This window comes from Pseudophryne corroboree, chromosome 3 (genome assembly GCF_028390025.1).
Source record: "Pseudophryne corroboree isolate aPseCor3 chromosome 3, aPseCor3.hap2, whole genome shotgun sequence".
Taxonomy (NCBI): domain Eukaryota; kingdom Metazoa; phylum Chordata; class Amphibia; order Anura; family Myobatrachidae; genus Pseudophryne; species Pseudophryne corroboree.
In genome coordinates this window covers 451,182,428-451,205,265 of record NC_086446.1, presented here as the reverse complement: position 1 = coordinate 451,205,265, position 22,838 = coordinate 451,182,428, and the positions used below count along the sequence as shown (strand labels likewise).

Here is a 22,838-nt window from a genome sequence, read left to right as displayed (position 1 = left end):
GATGCAGCACTTCCTGAGATAGTGCCACGCCGACTAGCAACTGCTCTTTGGACCTCGCCTTTAAAAGGAGATCGTCCAAGTATGGAATAATCATGACTCCCTTCTTTCGGAGGAGCATCATCATTTCGGCCATTACCTTGGTAAATACCCACGGTGCCGTGGACAGACCAGACAGCAACGTCTGGAATTGGTAATGACAGTCCTGTACCACAACCTTGAGGTACTTTGAACTTGAACTTTTTTATATAAATGTTTAAGGATTTTAAATTTAGAATGGGTCTCACCGAACCGTCTGGTTTCGGTACCACAACATTGTGGAATAGTAACCCCGTCCCTGTTGAAGGAGGGGTACCTTGATTATCACCTGCTGAAGATACAGCTTGTGAATTGCCGCCAGTACTACCTCCCTTTCTCTGAGGGCAGCAGGCAAGGCTGATTTGAGGTAACGGCGAGGGGGAGTCGCCTCGAACTCCAGCTTGTATCCCCGTGATACTACTTGCAGAACCCAGGGATCCATCTGTGAGCGAGCCCACTGGTCGCTGAAGTTCCGGAGACGCGCCCCCACCGCACTTGGCTCAGCCTGTGGAGCCCAGCGTCATGCGGTGGACTTGGAGGAAGCGGGGGAAGATTTTTGATCCTGGGAACTGGCTGTCTGATGCAGCCTTTTTCCTTCTTCCCTTGCCTCTGGCAGAAAGGAAGCGCCTTGGACCCGCTTGCTTTTCTGAGGCCGAATGGACTGTACCTGATAATACGGTGCTTTCTTAGGCTGTGAGGGAACCCGAGGTAAAAATTTTGACTTCCCAGCTGTTGCTGTGGATACGAGGTCCGAGAGACCATCCCCAAACAATTCCTCACCCTTATAAGGCAGAATCTCCATGCGCCTTTTAGAATCAGCATCACCTGTCCACTGCCGGGTCCATAATACCCTCCTGGCAGAAATGGACATTGCATTAATTCTGGATGCCAGCCAGCAAATATCCCTCTGTGCATCCCTCATATATAAGACGACGTCTTTAATATGCTCTATGGTTAGCAAAATAGTATCCCTGTCGAGGGTAACAATATTATCTGACAGGGTATCAGACCACGCTGCAGCAGCACTACACCTCCATGCTGAGGCAATTGCAGGTCTCAGTATAGTACCTGAGTGTGTATATACAGACTTCAGGATTTCCTCCTGCTTTCTATCAGCAGGCGTCTTCAAGGTGGCCGTATCCTGAGACGGCAGTTTGACAAACGTGTGAGCGCCTTATCCACCCTAGGGGATATCTCCCAACGTGACCTATCCTCTGGCGGGAAAGGGTACGCCATCAGTAACTTTTTAGAAATTACCAGTTTCTTATCGGGGGAAACCCACGCTTCTTCACACACTTCATTCAATTCATCTGATGGGGGAACAAAACACTGGCTGCTTTTTCTCCCCAAACATAAAACCCCTTTTTAGTGGTACTTGGGTTAATGTCAGAAATGTGTAACACATTTTTTCATTGCCGACATCATGCAACGGATGCCCCTAGTGGATTGTGTATATGTCTCAACCTCGTCGACACTGGAGTCAGACTCCGTGTCGACATCTGTGTCTGCCATCTGAGGTAGCGGGCGTTTTTGAGCCCCTGATGGCCTTTGAGACGCCTGGGCAGGCGCGGGCTGAGAAGCTGGCTGTCCCATGGCTGTTACGTCATCCAGCCTTTTATGTAAGGAGTTGACACTGTCGGTTAATACCTTCCACATATCCACCCACTCTGGTGTCGGCCCCGCAGGGGGTGACATCACATTTATCGGCACCTGCTCCGCCTCCACATAAACCTCCTTATCAAACAAGTCGACACAGCCGTACCGACACACCGCACACACACGGGGAATGCTCTGACTGAGGACAGGACCCCACAAAGTCCTTTAGGGAGACAGAGAGAGAGTATGCCAGCACACACCACAGCGCTATTTAATCAGGGATTTACACTAATAGATAGTGATTTATCCCTATAGCTGCTTTTTATATACAGTTTTCGCCTAAATTTAGTGCCCCCCCTCTCTTTTTAACCCTTTGAGCCTGGAAACTGCAGGGGAGAGCCTGGGGAGCTGTCTTCCAGCTGCACTGTGAAGAGAAAATGGCGCCAGTGTGCTGAGGGAGATAGCCCCGCCCCTTTTTCGGCGGACTTCTCCCGCTCTTATAATTGTATTATGGCAGGGGATTTTTACACATATATATAGCTTATTTGGCTATATTATGTGTTGTTTGCCAAAGTTAAGGTACTCTAATTGCAGCCCAGGGCGCCCCCCCCCCAGCGCCCTGCACCCATCAGTGACCGGAGTATGTGGTGTGCATAGGGAGCAATGGCGCACAGCTGCAGTGCTGTGCGCTACCTTAATGAAGACCGAAGTCTTCAGCCGCCGATTTCCAGGACGTTCTTCTTGCTTCTGGCTCTGTAAGGGGGACGGCGGCGCGGCTCCGGGACCAGACGACCGAGGCTGGGCCTGTGTTCGATCCCTCTGGAGCTAATGGTGTCCAGTAGCCTAAGAAGCCCAAGCTAGCTGCAAGCAGGTAGGTTCGCTTCTTCTCCCCTTAGTCCCTCATAGCAGTGAGTCTGTTGCCAGCAGATCTCACTGAAAATAAAAAACCTAACAAATACTTTCTTTTCTAGGAGCTCAGGAGAGCCCCTAGTGTGCAACCAGCTCGGGCCGGGCACAGATTCTAACTGAGGTCTGGAGGAGGGGCATAGAGGGAGGAGCCAGTGCACACCAGATAGTACCTAATCTTTCTTTTAGAGTGCCCAGTCTCCTGCGGAGCCCGCTATTCCCCATGGTCCTTACGGAGTTCCCAGCATCCACTAGGACGTCAGAGAAATATATTAACTGCCATCAAATGCAGGAACACTGCCCACAGACAAAATGCGGAGCCTGTAAAGTTCCTCTAACTAGATGGGGTATTGAATACTAATAAACTGTATAAGTATGTCACACTTTGATCTTTGTGAGAATATCATTGTAAGAGTATTAGGTAAACAGTAAAACTTCTTATGCATCGGTCCTATCAATAAGGCAAAAGAACAGGAAGCCTGACCTTCAGGAGAGGTGATGGTAGAGGAAAGTGGCGTTCCTGTGCAGGAAGACTGGTCTATGGCTCCGGATGAAGACAGGGTCAGATTCTCACTTTCTGGAGTTGCTCCACATTCCTGGGACAACAGGGACACACTCAGTACAGACTTTCACGTTGCAGGTCTCTCATCTGCCTTTTCCAATTCTTTCAAAAGTCTCTGCCACACACTCTGCACTTCCGTCACTCACACACGGTCTCCTGCTCCCTCCGTTACCATTCTTTATATAACTTTAGACGACTCGCTTACACCAGTTTGTAATCATTTATACGATTTCCACCACTAGGTATTACTGCAACACAACATTAATTTGCACTACCTCCTAACCAAAATGGGGCTCGCACAGAAATAAGGCGGGTACACACTACCAGATAGTGGAATGTCAGCGACGGACGACTATATCGTTGAACGATATAATATTCATTGATATAGTGAGTATACACTGAACGTTACCGTTCAACGATAATGATCAGTGACGTCACCACCAGCATTCCCGAACATGCAGCTCAGCCCAACATTGACAGATTGAGCTGCATGTCAGCTCAAAATTGGTGATCACTGAATGGTGTGCAGGAGTGCACATCGTTCAACGGTCACCAATATTGCCTCCATACACACTGGACGATATAAGCCTTAAAAATAAATGATAATGACTTTTATGTGTTACTGTTTATTTTTAAGGCTGAAATTGCCTAGTGTGTATGGGCCTTTAGACGTAAAATTGAAGTTACCTAAAAGAAAAAGATCATGAAAAAAATATAAACACCTGAGATGCGTAGGCAGCATAAGTGTGCACACGTTTTCTGGCCATGTGCAGCGCAAATTCACACAAGCTACAAAATGATGAGCAAATTGGGGGTATGCTCAACTCTGCATCACGCCCGATATCTGTATGAACCATGCCTGGCATATGCAAAAGGCAGAATATGTTCACAAACCCCCTTTGCTCACCTCTGCCAGCTGGGCTGTTTTTTTTCTTGGAGTTCGGATTTCTGTTTCACTGAATGATTTCTCCATTTCATCTTCTTGCAGCACTGAGGAATTCTGGGATATCGACCTGTAAGAGAAACACATTCCTTCTAGTTTACAGCAAGATCAGATGAAATAATGTAGTCACATTTGATTAAAGCGTAAAACCTGTAGTATTTTACACCAACCACAAGATGGCAGCAATGAAACCCAATAATGCAGTGGTTCCCAAACTTTTTAAAATCACGGTACCCTAGAGTTTGAGAATTTTTTTCATGGCACCTCTAGGCAAAAAAAAAGTTTCTTATTAAAAAAAATAAAAAATTAAGTAAATGTGTTATTAGATTCCTCCTTAGGTTCAGTTATGTCCTGAGAGACAGGGTTTGCTTGTTTAACCACATATTTTATGATTGGCAGCCACAAGCACTACTTTTGCCTATTACATTGATCATAAATCATTTTAAGTGGTCTTAGATCACCAACCCATGGCACCCTTGCAAGTGCCCTGAGGCACCCCCGTATGCCACGGCACAGTGGGGTAACCACTGCAATAATGAATGTTCAGTTATACCCATTTCATAACAATTTCCCGAGTTTGAAGCCGTGCCACATCGGCTTGAAAGCAGTTTACACAGCAGGCTGGACCCGGGATGTTGCTGGGGATTCTCCTCTGCCGACACTTGGAGAGGACATCAACTCCAAATGCCGGTGAGCCGGCTCTAGATAAGGTTTGAACCATTCACACTGCGCCATAACTTGGCGCAGTGTGAATGGTTCACTGGTGAACTTCACTGGACAAACACTAGACATGGGTTCTTAACCCGGGTCGAAGCAGCAGTGTGAAAGGGATATTAGTTTAGGTTTCTAAGAAATGTGCACACAAACCTCTGAAGTAAAATGTACCACACTACTTGAATCCTTAATTTGCAAAGGGTTTTAATTACGATTAGACAAGATGAAATTGTAACCACAATATATTTTTAGGACTAACCTGGAAATGCTCTTCTTCAGCTTTAGGGCCTGGCTCCCACATAGGTGTTGCAGTGGAGAGTGCATACGTAGATGGGGTAGCTGAATGTCACTACCATATGAAGGAAGAACGCCAGGCCTTCGAGACTCCCCTAGAGCTCTTAATGGAGGAGCAGATGGTGATGGTGCCAGGGGTCCATTCAAAGCCTCCAAGAGTGATACAACCTCATACCCAGGAGGAACGTGTTCAGCAGACTAAAATGGGATGGAGCAGATACAAATGTGTTGGCAGAAGTAAAGGAATGAAAAAGAAGAGATAAGGCCAGGAGGGCTGATGTGGAAGAGGCACAAACTGAGAGAATGAATAGGGGTTAAGGAAGCAGCAATAGACAAAGGACACAGAGAGGGGAAGTGGCTAAGAACTAAGAGCAGAAGAAAGAAAATGAAGGATGTGAAGATCAGACCACACACCAATTTTATCACTGAGATATTGCACACGACTTCCACTCACCGTATGCTCTTCCGAGTCAGAGGTCGGCGCTGCAATGATGGGGCTGAACCCAGCAGGTGAGTGAGGACCTGGGAGCTTTCTCATTGCCCGAATTTGAAGGAGAGCTCGAAAAGCTGAAGGAGTGAATGGGAAGTCTTTTAGATCAGATACAGCTGACTGCAAATGGTACTCAACGCCTCAGCAAAGGGGCTTAACAGGATTAACTGTTTGTAAGATGAGATGTGAAGAAAAGCAAGATAACTCTACAGACATTTAGTGCTTGGTCTAAATGGAGACACAAGGAATGAACATGATTGACAAGGAGTTATATAGGATACAGCAGCTTACAGGGTAGAAGATGAGAAACTCACGCAGTCTGCAGATGGGGCAGTTGCTTGCCTGGTAACGTAAGGTGTCTGCACAGGTGCTGCACAGGCACAGATGTCGGCATGGCAGAATAAGCGTGTCACGGACATCAGACAGGCAAACCACACACTCTGCACTATTGTCACTGACCTCATCTTCTGCCACCTGGAATAGAATATACAATGTGTGATGTGTAACACTAGCAGGGAAACACTGGAGAGACTCAATCTGACTATGAGAAGTGTACTACAGATACATATGTGTACATGTGTATAAATTTACAGTCACTGCATGTTTGCAATATGTACAAACCCCAAAAATACATGTTTGGAAACAAAGACACAGGTACTTACTTTGGAGTCATGTGAATTGTATTTGTTTTCTATCCCGTAGATTTCCTGCAAAAGGTAACTGACCCCATCCACCTAAAGAGATGAGAGTAAAAACTCAGTGGCGGATAATCCATAGGGTAAAATACACTCCGATATTAATCTGGTCTCACCACTTGTTTCTGCTTCAGGGGCTTCACACAGTAACTGCCGTCAGCGTGCTACAAGGAGAGAACACGGAGGTCAGGAAGGAATGGACACAATCCCAGGCTTACCTCCCTTTATCAAGTAGGCAGCTCCATACCCGTCTGCCCGGGTTGGGTATGGTATTCCGGCTGTCAGAATATCACTGAGAAGGCAGACAGGGTAATTATTTACCCCTTCCCTGTCCCCTACCCTAACCCGCCTGGGGTGGTGGATAGGGCTAAGTCACTGGGGGTGGCAGCTAGGGCTAAGAGTTGTGGAGTGGCGGCTAAGGCTAACCCCCTACTGTAGTGCCTACCCTTAACCCTCCCTAAAATCACAAGTCTCACAGGGGGTGGAATTAGGGGTGGGAGGAGCTGCCTATTAAAGCAACAGGGAGGCCTGGGAAGAAGTACAATAAACTCAGTCTCAAAGATAACACGATCTTAATTTGAAAAGCCACACCTGTCCTGTATATCTGTGCAAAAAGTAGCATCCACAACTTTTTTCAAATTTTGACTGTATATCTGTGTGCATGTCTGAGTTTGTATACGAAGCACGACAGAGCTGGAACTGAACCCTAGCTCACGGGCATGGTACCCATCGGCGATGCAACCATGCCAAGAGAGCCACGGAGACAAGTGACAGACACCTGCAGTGACATAGTGATGTCGCTCATTGTAATTTTTTTTTTTTTTTTTACAGTGCTGTGTGTCCCAACTCTATTGCTTACTGTAATGATTTTTTTTCTTTTAGAGAGCTGTGTAGAACTCTGAAAAAATATTTTACTGTGTTCACATTTCTACTTAAGGGGGGTACACATATGCAGATGTGTGCCATGCAAGGAGGGAGTGCTCACTTCACCAAGCGGTGAAGTGAGTGATCTAACTAGAGTCAGAGATAGCGATGCATGGGGCCGCACATCGCTATGGGGCATACACATGGAGAGATCCGTGCTTCATTTCTAAGCATTCTAGTCAGATTGCTTAGAATTTAAGCATACATTGCTACGTATGTACCCCGTTTAGTGTAGGGATCATCTAAAAAAAATAAAATAGGATTTTAATACCTACCGGTAAATCCTTTTCTCTTAGTCCGTAGAGGATGCTGGGGACAGTTCAAGAACCATGGGGCATAGACGGGATCCACAGGAGACATGGGCACCCCAAGACCTTAAAAGGGGTGTGCACTGGCTCCTACCTCCATGCCCCTCCTCCAGACCCCAGTCACAGGAACTGCAGGGAGACAGACATTTCGAGGAAAAAGGATTTATTTTGATTTAAACTAAGGTGAGATACATACCAGCTCACACCTCAAACATGCAGTACAATATGAATAATGACAGCAACAGGCTGACTATAACCGCAACACAACACGTGTGTAACCATAACCAATGACTGCAGATACAGTACGCACTGGGACGGGCGCCCAGCATCCTCTACGGACTAAGAGAAAAGGATTTACTGGTAGGTATTAAAATCCTATTTTCTCCTACGTCCTAGAGGATGCTGGGGACACTTCAAGAACCATGGGGTTTATACCAAAGCTCAAGAATGGGTGGGAGAGTGCGGATGACTCTGCAGCACCGAATGACCAAACAAGAGGTCTTCCTTAGCCAGGGTATCAAACTTGTAAAACTTTGAAAAAGTGTTTGAACCCAACCAAGTAGCTGCTCGGCAAAGCTGTAATACCGAGGCCGCCCCCGAGAATGAGCGCACCTTTCTGGTAGAATGGGCCTTCACCGATTTCGGTAACGGCAATCCAGCCGTAGAATGAGCTTGCCGAATCGTATTACAGATCCAGCGTGCAATAGTCTGCTTGGAAGCAGGAGCCCCAATCTTGTTGGGATCATACAGGACAAACAGAGCCTCCGTTTTCCTAATCTGAGCCGTTCTGGCTACATAAATTTTCAAAGCTCTGACCACATCTAGAGACTTCGATTCCTCAAAGGCGTCAGTAGCCACTGGCACCACAATAGGTTGGTTCATGTGAAACGATGACACCACTTTAGGCAGAAAGTGCTGACATGTTCTCAACTCCGCTCTATCTTCATGGAAGATCAAATAGGGGCTCTTGTGAGACAAAGCCGCCAATTCAGACACCCGCCTTGCAGAGGCCAAGGCCAACAGCATGATCACTTTCCAAGTGACGAATTTCAACTCTACCTTACGTAAAGGTTCAAACCAATGAGATTGCAGGAACCGCAACACCACGTTAAGATCCCATGGTGCCACAAAGGGAGGTTGGATGTGCAGCACGCCTTTCACGAAAGTCTGAACTTCCGGAAGGGAAGCCAATTCTTTTTGAAAGAAAATTGACAAGGCCGAAATTTGTACTTTAATTGAGCCTAACTTTAGGCCCGCATCCACCCCTGCTTGCAGAAAATGGAGAAAACAGCCCAGATGAAATTCTTCCGAAGTAGCCTCCTTGGATTCACACCAAGACACATATTTTCTCCAAATACGGTGATAATGTTTCGCCGTTACCACTTTTCTAGCCTGAAGCAGTGTGGGAATTACTTCACCGGGAATACCCTTTCGGGCTAGGATCCTGCGCTCAACCTCCAAGCCGTCAAACGAAGCCGCGGTAAGTCTTGGTACATGTACGGCCCCTGCTGTAACAGATCCTCACGTAGAGGAAGAGGCCAGGGATCTCCTATGAGCAATTCCTGAAGATCTGGATACCAAGCCCTCCTTGGCCAGTCTGGAACAATGAGGATTGCCTGAACCCTTGTTCTTCTTATGATCTTTATCACTTTTGGAATGAGTGGAATCGGAGGGAACACGTATACCGACTGAAACACCCACGGTGTCACTAGGGCGTCCACTGCTATTGCTTGAGGGTTCCTCGACCTGGAACAATCTCTCTGAAGTTTCTTGTTGAGGCAAGACGCCATCATGTCTATTTGAGGAATTCCCCAACGACTTGTCACTTATTCAAAGACCTCTTGATGAAGACCCCACTCTCATGGATGGAGATCGTGTCTGCTGAGGAAGTCTGCTTCCCAGTTGTCTACACCCGGAATGAAGACCGCTGACAGAGCGCTTACATGCCTTTCCGCCCAGCGGAAAACTTTTGTGGCTTCTGCCATTGCCGCTCTGCTCTTCGTTCCGCCCTGGTGGTTTACGTACGCCACTGCTGTTATGCTGTCCGACTGAATAAAGACGGGCAGATCGTGAAGATGTTCCGCTTGTAGAAGGCCGTTGGTAAATGGCCCTTAACTTCAGAATGTTTATGTGTAGACAAGCTTCCTGGCTTGACCATTTTCCCTGTCGAACGATCCCATAAATTACTGAAGAGTCGGAGACGTGCCCCCACTGGTGCTGACTTCCGGAGAGGAGTCCCAGCGTCATGCGGTGGATTTGGTAGAAGCCGGAGAGGACTTCTGCTCTTGGGAACCTGCCACAGCCGGTGACCTTTTTCCCTTTCCTCTTCCTCTAGAAGCAGGGAAGGAAGACCCACGTCCTTTTTTGTATTTATTGGGCCGAAAGTACTGCATCTGATAGTGGTGCGTTTTCTTTTGTTGTGCAGGAACATAAGGTAAAAAGGATGACTTACCCGCTGTAGCCGTAGATATCAGGTCAGCGAGGCCGTCACCAAACAAGACACCACCTTTATACGGCATAGACTCCATAGCCTTCTTAGAGTTAGTATCAGCATTCCACTGATGAATCCACAATGCTCTCCTAGCCGAGACTGCCATAGCATTGGCTCTTGATCCCAAAAGGCCAATGTCCCTCGCAGCTTCCTTAAGGTAGGCTGCAGCATCCCTGATATGACCCAGAGTCAAAAGAATGTTATCCCTATCCAAGGTATCTAACCCACATGACAAGTTATCTGCCCACTTTTCAATAGCGCTACTCACCCACGCCGAAGCAACGGCAGGTCTGAGTAGGGTAACCGTAGTGACATAAATGGATTTCAATGTATTTTCATGCTTACGATCCGCAGGTTCTTTTAGGGCTGCCGTGTCAGGAGACGGAAGCGCCACCTTTTTGGACAGCCGTGACAGAGCTTTGTCCACAGTGGGGGGTGACTCCCACTTTTCCTTATCCCCAGAGGGGAACGGATATGCCACCGGAATTCTCTTGGGAATCTGAAACTGCTTGTCAGGATTTTCCCAAACCTTTTCAAAAAGAGCGTTCAGTTCATGAGAGGGAGGAAACGTTACCTCAGGTTTCTTTCCTTTAAACATACAGACCCTTGTATCAGGAACAGCAGGGTCCTCAGTGATATGCACCATGTCTTTTATCGCCACAATCATGTACTGAATGTTTTTAGCCAGTACTGGATTTAATCTGGCATCACTATAGTCGACACTGGAGTCCAGAGTCCGTGTCGGTATCTGTATCTGCTATCTGGGTAAAATAACGCTTTTGTGACCCCGAGGGGGTCTGAACTTGTGACAACACATCCTCCACGGATTTCTTCCATGCCTGGGTCTGAGACTCAGACGTATCCAATCTCTTATTTAATAGAGCACATTTGCATTCAAAGCACTCAAAACATTTACCCAATCAGGCGTCGGCGGTGCCGACAGGGTCACTCCCACAGTCGTTTATTTCCCTAATCCAGTCTCCTCCTGGGAAGAGCACTCAGCCTCAGACATGCCGACACACGTGTACCGACACGGTACTGAAACGTTTTATACAATGCCTCAGACCTGTTAGCGCTTTTATTATTATTAAAACAGCACCAAATTAACTGTGCCCCCCACCCCCTACCGTTTTGCACCCTGTTACTTGTGCAGCAGTGTAGGAGGACAGGACCAGCGTCTCTGCAGCTCTGTGAGAGAAAATGGCGCTGATGAGAGCAGTGATGGCTAAGCCACGCCCCCTTAATGGCGCACTTCAGCCCCGCTATTTTTCAAATATTTATACTGGCGGGGGTTCAGAGTCAGTGCCCAGGCACTATATACCACTTTTGCCAGTTACTTAAATGAGGATTTAAGCTGCCCAGGGCGCCCCCTACCCCCCCACCCCCCCCGCGCTCTGCACCCTGTAGTGCCGCTGTGTGTGTGGGAGCATGGCGTGCAGCGTGGCCGCTGTGGGGTGCCTCAAAGCCGTCACTGAAGTCTTCTGATCTTCCTCTACTCACCTATCTTCTGACTTCTGGCTCTGCAAGGGGGCTGACGGCGGGCTCCGGGAACGAGCATCTAGGCGTACCTAGAGATCAGACCCTCAGGAGCTAATGGTGTCCTGTAGCCTAAGAAGCAGAGCCTTGAAACTCGCAGAAGTAGGTCTACTTCTCTCCCCTCAGTCCCACGATGCAGCGACCCTGTTGCCAGCAGGTCTCCCTGAAAATAATAAACCTAACAAAGTATTTTTTCAGAGAAACTCAGGAGAGCTCCTCAGTATGCATCCAGTCTCACTGGGCACAGAATCTAACGGGAGGAGGGGCATGGAGGGAGGAGCCAGTTCACACCCCTTTTAAGGTCTTGGGGTGCTCATGTCTCCTGCGGATCCTGTCTATGCCCCATGGTTCTTGAAGTGTCCCCAGCATCCTCTAGGACGTAATGAGAAAAAAGATTCTTAAACTACAAGCATTGTTTGACTTTATAAGGGAGGCTTCACACATTCGCAATGGTGGTTTTCAAAAGCGACACCTGTTGGACGAACACCAGTATTACACCTGCCGAAGACTCAATTCATTACGCTGTGACTGAATACGCCACACTGCGACAAGCCGCAGGCAAATGTAATGCAACTCTGAATGAAATGATGCAGATGGCAATAGTTTTCCTGATATAAACTTTTTAAATGGACATGTTTCATAAGACTTGTGTCCCAAGGGGAGGGAGGAAGGGAAGGGGATTACCCGAAGCCAAGATCAATATAAGAGGGGGTAGATCTTATCAGGGCCGAAACTAAGATTTTCGGGGCAAGGCAGTAATTTAGCGCCGACTCCACCCCCCCCCCCTTCCCTCCCAAAAAAGGAATAAATAAAATTAAAAAATAAAATAAGTAGTGCACCTTATTGTTATTACACTGCACAGTAGTACCCCACACTGACATTACAACGACCCACAAGGGAAAGAGGGAGAGAGAGGGAGGGAAAGAGTAGAGGGAGAGAGAGTGCGAGATGGGAGAATGTGAACATGAAATAAAATAAATGCTGTTCTTTATTATGGAATAAAGTTGAGGATCATGCACAGTGCCATCCCATTTGTTCTAAAGTCATTAATGCCCTAAAGGTTACCACAGTGTCACTCTATAGGGACCTGGTGAAGTGTGTCCTCCCACTCCAGGGTGCGGTGTCTCATGGTCCCTTTTCGCCTCTCTCCAGATCCCGCACTATGGGGATGGTGAAAAGCGTCCTATGACTTCCGGATGCGGGGGTCTCATGGTCCCTTCTCGCGTAGCTCGGCGAGAGTACGGACTTGCTCTGGTCGAATGGGTTACTTGGTAGTTCCATGTGCTGCAGTCAGAGGGTGCACAAGGATTGTCGAGGGAGCCGGGCAGAGTTCTCGGCGCCCCCTCAAATCCGGCGCCCAGGGCACTTGACCCCTTAGCTTCCCCCCTAGTTACGGCCATGATCTTATCCAAAATGTATAAATATTAGCTCTGGATGCAGGTAAGACAATTCAATATTGGAGGTGCACCCATGAGAGTAAAATAGTGTGTAGAAAGAGAAGAGAGAAGTACTCTGTTTGGCCACTCACCCTACCCAAATGAAACTAACGGACGGTGTTACGGTTAGCATTACTGCCTCACAACACTGAGGTCATGGGTTCAATTCCCACCAAAGGCCCTAACTATGTGGAGTTTGTATATTCGCCCCGTGCTTGCGTGAGTTTCCTCCGGGCACTCTGGGCTCCTCCCACAATCCAAAAATATACTGGTAGGTTAATTGGCTCCCAACAAAATTACCCTTACCATGAATGTGTGTGCATATAAATGTGGTAGGGAATAGACTGTAAGCTCCCCTGGGTCAGGGACTAATGTGAATGGCCAAATACTCTCTGTAAAGCACTGCGGAATGTGTGTGCGCTATATAAATGACTGGTAATAAATAAAAAATTAAATATTACATTTTAATAATATCTGTTAAAACACATTCATAGTAGAATGATGTAGCAAGAAGTCAAGATTAAAAACTCAAATAAATCAGAATCTTATAGTAGGGTTAAAGAGTAAACATGTTAAATTATGAATGGCAGAGGTTGATCCCACTACTTATCCATTTCGAAAGTGGGTATCAGCAGTCTGTGAGAAACATCTGAGATGTAACTGCCTCAGAGACAAAGCAATCATGTGACATCTCTGATGATGTCTAAGGGGTATATTCAATGGACGTCGAAAGCCGATGTCTGTCGAAAAGACGGCAGTTTTCGACTTTTTTTTAGGTCGGAAGGGGTTCCAACCCATTCAATATATTCGACAAGTCGAGGAATTCTACTTGTCGAAAAGTAAGTGGATCGGCGGAATAGCTGCCGATCCTCGCGCTTGTGTTTTCGACCATCTCAGTCAGACATAAAAAAATGTCGGACTGAGATGTGGGACCCAGAGGAGGAAAGGGGGGGGGGGGGGGGGAGCCGCAGGGAGACGGGGGACAGCCGCGGGCATACAGGGGAGATCAGCGCTGCAGCAGGATGTCACACAGCCGCGCCGCTCACGGCTGCGTTCACCCGGCTCCAGCAAGTGAGGTCACACTTGCTGGAGCCGGGTGGACGCTGCCGTGAGGTCGGGCGGCTGTGTGACATCCTCTTGCAGCACTACTGTAGCGCTGCTCTCCTCCGTCTGCCAGCGGCTCTCCCCACTAGTCTCCCTGGGGCTCCCACACCCCTCTCCTCCTCTGGGTCCCTCATCTCAATTCCACTTGAAAAAGTCGAATTGAGATGAGATTGTATAGGGGTTGTCGGATCCATTCCGACAAATGCATGTCGGAATGGATCCGACCCTAATTGAATATACCCCTAAATCACCAAAGCACAGCAAAAATATATCCAAACAACTATACAATGTAAGTGGGAGACAAATCCCAAAATAAAGTTGACGTGGGGCACAGTTCAAACAAAAATGCTAAGTAAATCATATATTTCATGTAGAGTCTATGCCTATGTTGGAGTAAATCAAAGTATCGCTATTGCCTCAGTGAGCTACTATTCCAAAGGAATATCTGTGGACATAGATTTGCTGCATAAGATGATGTAGTCTACGTGTAGAAGTGTAGGGTGAGAAGTTGCGGTCCCAGAGCTTTCATCTAACCACCCATTTACATGTCCCTGCATCTGTAGATTACATATGTAATGATAGTAAATTGTGAAACAAACTATCCTCCAATGCACACAGCTGTTTTGGTGTGTGGGTAACTTGCACAGTGATTTTGATACAATAATCTCTTTCTTAATAAAGTGCATATATGTATGAGTGTTCATTCTTAAATGACAGTGGGTACATAAATAATACAATCAGAATTAGGAAGAATGCAACACATATGTATGCAAAAAGTGAGTGCAGAGGTTTTGACACAATATCTTTCTAATAGAATGAATATGCATGTGTTAATTATTGTAATTAAATGGCATTGTCAGTGGATACATAAAGATTCCACACCGAATTAGAAAAAATGCAACACGTGAAAATAAGTCAAGATTTTGACACAATAATTTCCTAATAAAATGCATATGCATGTGTGTTAATTCTTGTATCAATTAAATGGAAAAATCCACACAGAATTAGAAAAAAAATGCAACGTGTGCATGTACATAAAAGTGGGTACATAAAGAATCCCCACCAAATAAAAAAAAAATGCAATACATATACATGTAAAAATGAGTGCATGTGGTATCCACACACATCAGGTTGACAGTGTGTGTAATGGCAGGTACAGGTAAATACACACAAGGAATTCCATGAAAATTTAGCACATATGGGCGTAAAATAAATACATATGAAATGTACAAAAGTTCAATTGTCAATATATAAAGGCAAGTACATACAATATTAAGCCAAGTTGGGGTGCAGGAGAAATAGAACACGTTTGATCAAGACATCACAAATGGTAATGAGGCACAATTTGGTGAGGATTGCTTATTCTATAAACAGGATTTCGAAATTTAAAGGGAGAGAGCGACAGATCTACAAAGTTGTCCTGTGTAATAAACAGGATTCTATGTTTCTCTAAAGGTGTGTACACACGGTGAGATTAGGGCTAACCCCGATTCTCACTATGCGACATGGACTGTGGTCGGTATCGCAAGCATAGAGGACTGTGCTTGCGATACTGGCTACAGGGGTCATTCCGACCCGTTTGCACACTGCTGGTTGTCGCAGCGGTGCGAACAGGTTGGTTCTACGCCTGCGTGGCGGCCACAATGCGCACGCACATCATTGCCCAGCGGCGGACGTTGCCGGGCAACGACCAGAAAAACGAAGAAAGCGGTCGCTGGCGCGATCACAAGACGACTGACAGCAGGAAGGCGTTCCGGGCGGCAACTCACCATTTTCTAGGAGTGGTGAGTCCGACACAGGCGTGTCCAGGCGTTTGGAGGGCGGATGTCTGACGTCCATTCCGGGACCTGCATCGCTAGTTTGATCGCACAGGTAAGTAACGGTTACCCTGGTCTAGTTCTACACAAAACTTTTTTATGCATAGCTGGGCTGCACAAGCGTTCGCAGCCTTGCAATGCAAAAAAAGCCCTCCCCCATAGGCAGCGTTGAGTTTATCGCACGGGCAGCAAAAAGTTGCTACGTGCAATCAACTCGGAATGACCCCCTATGTGCGATTTTGGCCAAGTGCCAATTTTGACTATACTTTAAAACTAGATAGTCAAAATTTACTTGCTCTGCACAGTCTATCCAGCATTGCGATACCGACCTCGCATCGGTATCGCATAGGGATCGCAAGGTGACCTTCACCTTGTGATCTGCACAAACTTTTCTTGCGATTTTGACTATATAGTCAAAATCGAAAGAAAATATCTCACCGTGTGTACACACCTTAAATGTAAATCTCTATGTTTATTTTGCAAACCCCCCCCCCTCCCCCACAAGAACAACAACAAGAGTAAATTGCAGGTACAACAGACATGACAATATTGTTAGCTATATTTGCAGTGCGCGATGATTCAAATAATAAGAATTTACTTACCGATAATTCTATTTCTCGGAGTCCGTAGTGGATGCTGGGGTTCCTGAAAGGACCATGGGGAATAGCGGCTCCGCAGGAGACAGGGCACAAAAAGTAAAGCTTTTCCAGATCAGGTGGTGTGCACTGGCTCCTCCCCCTATGACCCTCCTCCAGACTCCAGTTAGGTACTGTGCCCGGACGAGCGTACACAATAAGGGAGGATTTTGAATCCCGGGTAAGACTCATACCAGCCACACCAATCACACCGTACAACTTGTGATCTAAACCCAGTTAACAGTATGATAACAAAAGGAGCCTCTGAAAGACGGCTTCCTACAACAATAACCCGATTTTTGTAACAATAACTATGTACAAGTATTGCAGAATAATCCGCACTTGGGATGGGCGCCCAGCATCCACTACGGACTCCGAGAAATAGAATTATCGGTAAGTAAATTCTTATTTTCTCTATCGTCCTAGTGGATGCTGGGGTTCCTGAAAGGACCATGGGGATTATACCAAAGCTCCCAAACGGGCGGGAGAGTGCGGATGACTCTGCAGCACCGAATGAGAGAACTCCAGGTCCTCTTTTGCCAGGGTATCAAATTTGTAAAATTTTACAAACGTGTTCTCCCCCGACCACGTAGCTGCTCGGCAGAGTTGTAATGCCGAGACCCCTCGGGCAGCCGCCCAAGATGAGCCCACCTTCCTTGTGGAATGGGCATTTACATATTTTTTGCTGTGGCAAGCCTGCCACAGAATGTGCAAGCTGAATTGTACTACAAATCCAACGAGCAATAGTCTGCTTAGAAGCAGGAGCACCCAGCTTGTTGGGTGCATACAGGATAAACAGCAAGTCAGATTTCCTGACTCCAGCCGACCTGGAAACTATATTTTCAGGGCCCTGACAACATCCAGCAACTTGGAGTCCTCCAAGTCCCTAGTAGCCGCAGGCACCACAATAAGCTGGTTCAGGTGAAACGCTGACACCACCTTAGGGAGAAACTGGGGACGAGTCCACAGCTTTGCTCTGTCCGAATGGACAATCAGATATGGCTTTGTGAGATAAAGCCGCCAATTCTGACACTCGCCTGGGCGAGGCCAGGACCAACAGCATGGTCACTTTCCATGTGAGATATATCAAATCCACAGATTTGAGTTGTTTAAAACAATGTGATTTTAGGAATCCCAAACTACGTTGAGATCGCCCAGTGCCACTGGAGACATCAAAAAGGGGTTGTATATGCAGTACTCCCTTAACAACTTCTGGACTTCAGGAACTGAAGCCAATTTCTTTCTGGAAGAAAATCGACCGGTCGAAATTTGAACCTTAATGGACCCCAATTTGAGACCCATATACACTCCTGCTTGCAGGAAATGTAGGAATTAACCTAGTTGAAATTCTTCCGTGGAGCCTTCCTGGCCTCACACCATGGAACATATTTTCACCTAAGCGGTGATAATGTTGTGCGGTCACCTCCTTCCTGGCTCTGACCAGGGTAGGGATGACCTCTTCCGGAATGCCTTTTTCCCTTAGGATCCGGCGTTCACCCGCCCTGGCGTCAACGCAGCTGCGGTAAGTCATGGAACAGACATGATTCTTGCTGAATCAAGATCCTTTCTAGTATCTCTTGAAGTTCCGGGTACCAAGTTCTTCTTGGCCCAAACCGGAACCACGAGTATAGTTCTTACTCCTCTCCTTCCTATCATTCTCCATACACTGGGTATGAAAGGCAGAGGAGGGAACACATACACCGACTGGTACACCCACGGTGTTACCAGAGCGTCCCAGCTATTGCCTGAGGGTCTCTAGACCTGGCGCTTCATGTGGGACGCCATCATAACCACCTTTGGTCTTTCCCAACGGTTTACAAACATGTGGAAACTTCCAGATGAAGTTCCCACTTTTCCGGGTGGAATTCATTTATGCTGAGGAAATCTTCCTAGTTGTCCACTCCCGGAATGAACACTGCTGACAGTGTTATCACATGATCTTTCGCCCAGCGAAGAATCCTTGCTGTCATTGCCCTCCTGCTTCTTGTGCCGCCCCGTCTGTTTACGTGGGCGACTGCCATGATGATGTCCTACTGGATCAGCACCGGTTGACTTTGAAGCAGAGGTCTTCCTAGGCTCAGAGCATCGTAAATTGCCCTTAGCTCCAGTATATTCATGTGGAGAGAAATCTCCAGACTTGACCACACTTCCTTGGAAATTTCTTCCTTGTGTGACTGTTCCCCAGCCTCTCAGGCTGGCATCCGTGGTCACCAGAACACAGTCCTGAATGCTGAATGTGCTGCCCTCTAGAAGATGAGCACTCTGCAGCCCCCACAGAAGAGACACCCTTGTCCTTGGAGACAGGGTTATCCGCTGATGCATCTGAAGATGCGATCCGGACCATTCGTCCAGCAAATCCCCCTGAAAAGTTTTTGCGTGAGATCTGCCGAATGGAATCGCTTCGTAAGAAGCCACCATTTTTCCCAGGACTCCTGTGCATTGATGCACTGATACTTGGCCTGGATTTAGGAGGTTTCTGACTAGGTCGGATAACTCCCTGGCTTTCCCCTCCAGGAGAAATACCTCTTTCTGGACTATGCCCAGAATCATTCCTAGGAACAGCAGACGTATCATCGGAAAACAGCTGCGATTTTTGGAATATTTAGAATCCACTCGTGCTGTCGTAGAACTACTTTAGATAGTTCTTTTCCGACCTCCAACTGTTCTCTGGAAACTTGCCCCTTTCAGGATATCGTCCAAGTAAGGGATAATTTAGATGCCTTTCTTCTTTTAAGAATCATCTTTTCGGCCATTACCTTGGTAAAGGCCCGGGGTGCCGTGGATAATTCAACGGCAGCGTCTGAAACTGATATTGACAGTTCTGTATCACGAACCAGAGGTACCCTTGTTGAGAAGGGCAAATTTGGACATGGAGGTAATCCTTGATGTCCAGGGACACCATATAGTCCCCTTTTTTCCGGTTCTCCATCACTGCTCTGAGTGACTCCATCTTGATTTGAACCTTTTTATGTAAGTGTTCAAAGATTTCAGATTTAGACTATGTCTCACCAAGCCGTCTGGCTTCAGTACCACAATATAGTGTGGAGGACTAATACCCTTTTCCTTGTTGTAGGAGGGGTACTTTGATTATCACCTGCTGGAAATACAGCTTGTGAATTTTTTCCCAATACTGCCTCCTTGTCGGAGGGAGCCGTTGGTAAAGCAGGCTTCAGGAACCTGCGAGGAAAAAATGTCTCGACTCTCCAATCTGTACCCCTGGGATAATACTTGTATGATCTAGGGGTCAACTTGCGAGTGATCCCACTGCGCGCTGAGACTCTTGAGACTACCCCCCCACTGGTGGAGGGCTTCTTTTCCTGGGAAGGGGCTGCCTGCTGCAGTCTACTTCCCTTTCCTCTATGTCTGGGCAGATATGACTGGCCTTTTGCCCGCTTGCCCACATGGGAACGGAAGGATTGAGGCTGAAAAGACAGTGTCTTTTTCTGCTGAGATGTAACTTGGGGTAAAAAGGTTGGATTTCCCAGCTGTGGCCGTGGCCCCCAGGTCCGACGGACCGACCCCAAATAACTCCTTCCCTTTATACGGCAATACTTCCATGTGCCGTATGGGATCTGTATCACCTGACCACTGTCGTGTCCATGACATCTTCTGGGAGATATGGACAACGCACTTATCTTGATGCCAGAGTGCAAATATCCCTCTGTGCATCTCGCATACATATATATAGAATGCATCCTATTAAATGCTCTATATCAATAAAATATTTTTAGTCAGGGAATTCGACCAAGCCAACCCAGCACTGCATCTCCAGGCTGATGGCGATCGCTGGTCGCAGTATAACCCCCGTCTGTGTGTATATACTTTTTAGGATATTTTTCCAGCTGCCTATCAGCTGGCTCCTTGAGGGCGGCCGTATTTGGAGACGGTAACGCCACTTGATAAGTGTGTGAGCGCCTTATCCACCCTAATGGGTGTTTCCCAACGCGCCCTAACTTCTGGCGGGAAAAGGTATAACGCCAATATTTGCTATCGGGGTAAACCCACGCATCATCACACACTTCATTTTATTTTATCTGATTCAGGAAAAACTACAGGTAGTTTTTTCACTTCCACATAATACCCTTTTTTGTGGTACTTGTAGTATCAGAAATATGTAACAGCTCCTTCATTGCCCTTAACGTGTGGCCCTAATGAGGAATACGTTTGTTTATTCACCGTCGACACTGGATTCAGTGTCCGTGTCTGTGTCTGTGTCGACCGACTGAGGTAAATGGGCGTTTTTTATAAAAAAACCCTGACGGTGTTTCTGAGACGCCTGGACCGTTACTAATTGTTTGTCGGCCGTCTCATGTCGTCAACCGACCTTGCAGCGTGTTGACATTCTCACGTAATTCCCTAAATAAGCCATCCATTCCGGTGTCGACTCCCTAGAGAGTGACATCACCATTACAGGCAATTTCTCCGCCTCCTCCAGCATCGTCCTCATACATGTCGACACACACGTACCGACACACAGCACACACACCTGGAATGCTCTGACAGAGGACAGGACCCCACTAGCCCTTTGGAGAGACAGAGGGAGAGTTTGCCAGCACACACCAAAAAACGCTATAATTACATAGGGACAACCTTATATAAGTGTTTCTCCCTAATAGCATCTTTATATATATATTTATATCGCCAATTTGTGCCCCCCCTCTCTGTTTAAACCCTGTTTCTGTAGTGCAGTGCAGGGGAGAGCCTGGGAGCCTTCTCTCCAGCCTTTCTGTGAGAGAAAAAATGGCGCTGTGTGCTGAGGAGATAGGCCCCGCCCCTTTTTCGGCGGGCTCGTCTCCCGCTCTTTAGTGAGGTTTGGCAGGGGTTAAATATCTCCATATAGCCTCTGGGGGCTATATGTGAGGTATTTTTAGCCAGTATATAGGTTTACATTTGCCTCCCAGGGCGCCCCCCCCCAGCGCCCTGCACCCTCAGTGACAGCGTGTGAAGTGTGCTGAGAGGAAAATGGCGCACAGCTGCAGTGCTGTGCGCTACCTTTAGAAGACTGTCAGAGTCTTCAGCCGCCGATTCTGGACCTCTTCTAACTTCAGCATCTGCAAGGGGGCCGGCGGCGCGGCTCCGGTGACCATCCAGGCTGTACCTGTGATCGTCCCTCTGGAGCTAATGTCCAGTAGCCAAGAAGCCAATCCATCCTGCACGCAGGTGAGTTCACTTCTTCTCCCCTCAGTCCCTCGTTGCAGTGATCCTGTTGCCAGCAGGACTCACTGTAAAATAAAAAACCTAAGCTAAACTTTCTCTAAGCAGCTCTTTAGGAGAGCCACCTAGATTGCACCCTTCTCGGCCGGGCACAAAAATCTAACTGGAGTCTGGAGGAGGGTCATAGGGGGAGGAGCCAGTGCACACCACCTGATCTGGAAAAGCTTTACTTTTTGTGCCCTGTCTCCTGCGGAGCCGCTATTCCCCATGGTCCTTTCAGGAACCCCAGCATCCACTAGGACGATAGAGAAAAAAAAATATGGCCCAGAACTGTTGAAATCTGCACTAATGGAACCCAATGGGCACCACCTCCCCACCTGGCCTGCCTGACAGCCGTATGGACAGATCATGGATGATCAAATTGGATAAAGAGCCGACTGTCTGGTGATCAGGCTTAGAAACCAGATCTAAACGCATGCAGCCACTTCTAGCCTGGCCTATGGAATCCAAACTATAAATAATACAATCAACTAATTCGTTCCCGCCCAGTGAAATGTCATGGAAACCTATGGACAGTACAATGCAGTTCCAGCTACACAAGGAGGATCATATAGAGAACACTGTGCAGTGCAGACCTTGCTATCATCCTCATGTGAATAGTGACTGGACAGGGAGCAAAATGATATTTGCTCTGTACATTACAAAATGGAAATAGCAGTATTAAAAAGTAAAAAGCAGATAATCAATATATGTGCTATGCAAACCCTTCAGAAGCCACATACAGATTTCCTTTACCAGATTCAGTAGGCAGAACAATTATTGATTGGGTCGGTGTATACAACAACTTAATGTATATGGTGCAGTGAGTATGCAAAGCCAATATTCATCATTCACTGTTTAATGAAACAGAAACCGAGCATGTTCCCCGGATGTGACGTGGGGAGGATCGTTGTAGCTGGGCAAAGTGGCAGAATCGGATTACAGTGTGCATGGTGGAATAGACGGGTGATTGGATCATTTTAAGATTGGGTCCAATTCAGACAGAATAATTTCTAGGCGTGTCTCAACGACTTTGATTTTTAAGGACAAAAATGATGTTAGTTAAATGTGAAATACCAGCCTTTACACAACAGGTGGGCAATAAGCGGACACTCCAGC

General features: G+C 47.1%; 1 protein-coding gene across 10 annotated transcripts in view; it reads right to left on the bottom strand.

Moving 5' to 3' along the window:
* Positions 1-22,838, bottom strand: part of RNF157 (ring finger protein 157) — a 120,812-nt gene that overhangs the window by 19,775 nt on the left and 78,199 nt on the right. For all 10 annotated transcript variants that reach the window (XM_063960544.1, XM_063960542.1, XM_063960546.1 and 7 more), the window contains 7 exons: positions 6,392-6,439; positions 6,243-6,314; positions 5,895-6,054; positions 5,545-5,657; positions 5,056-5,288; positions 4,047-4,152; positions 3,062-3,173 (listed from right to left, as the gene is read on the bottom strand). In XM_063960544.1, coding sequence (XP_063816614.1) covers positions 3,062-3,173; positions 4,047-4,152; positions 5,056-5,288; positions 5,545-5,657; positions 5,895-6,054; positions 6,243-6,314; positions 6,392-6,439 — 844 coding nt within the window. The remainder of the gene's footprint in view (positions 1-3,061; positions 3,174-4,046; positions 4,153-5,055; positions 5,289-5,544; positions 5,658-5,894; positions 6,055-6,242; positions 6,315-6,391; positions 6,440-22,838) is intronic.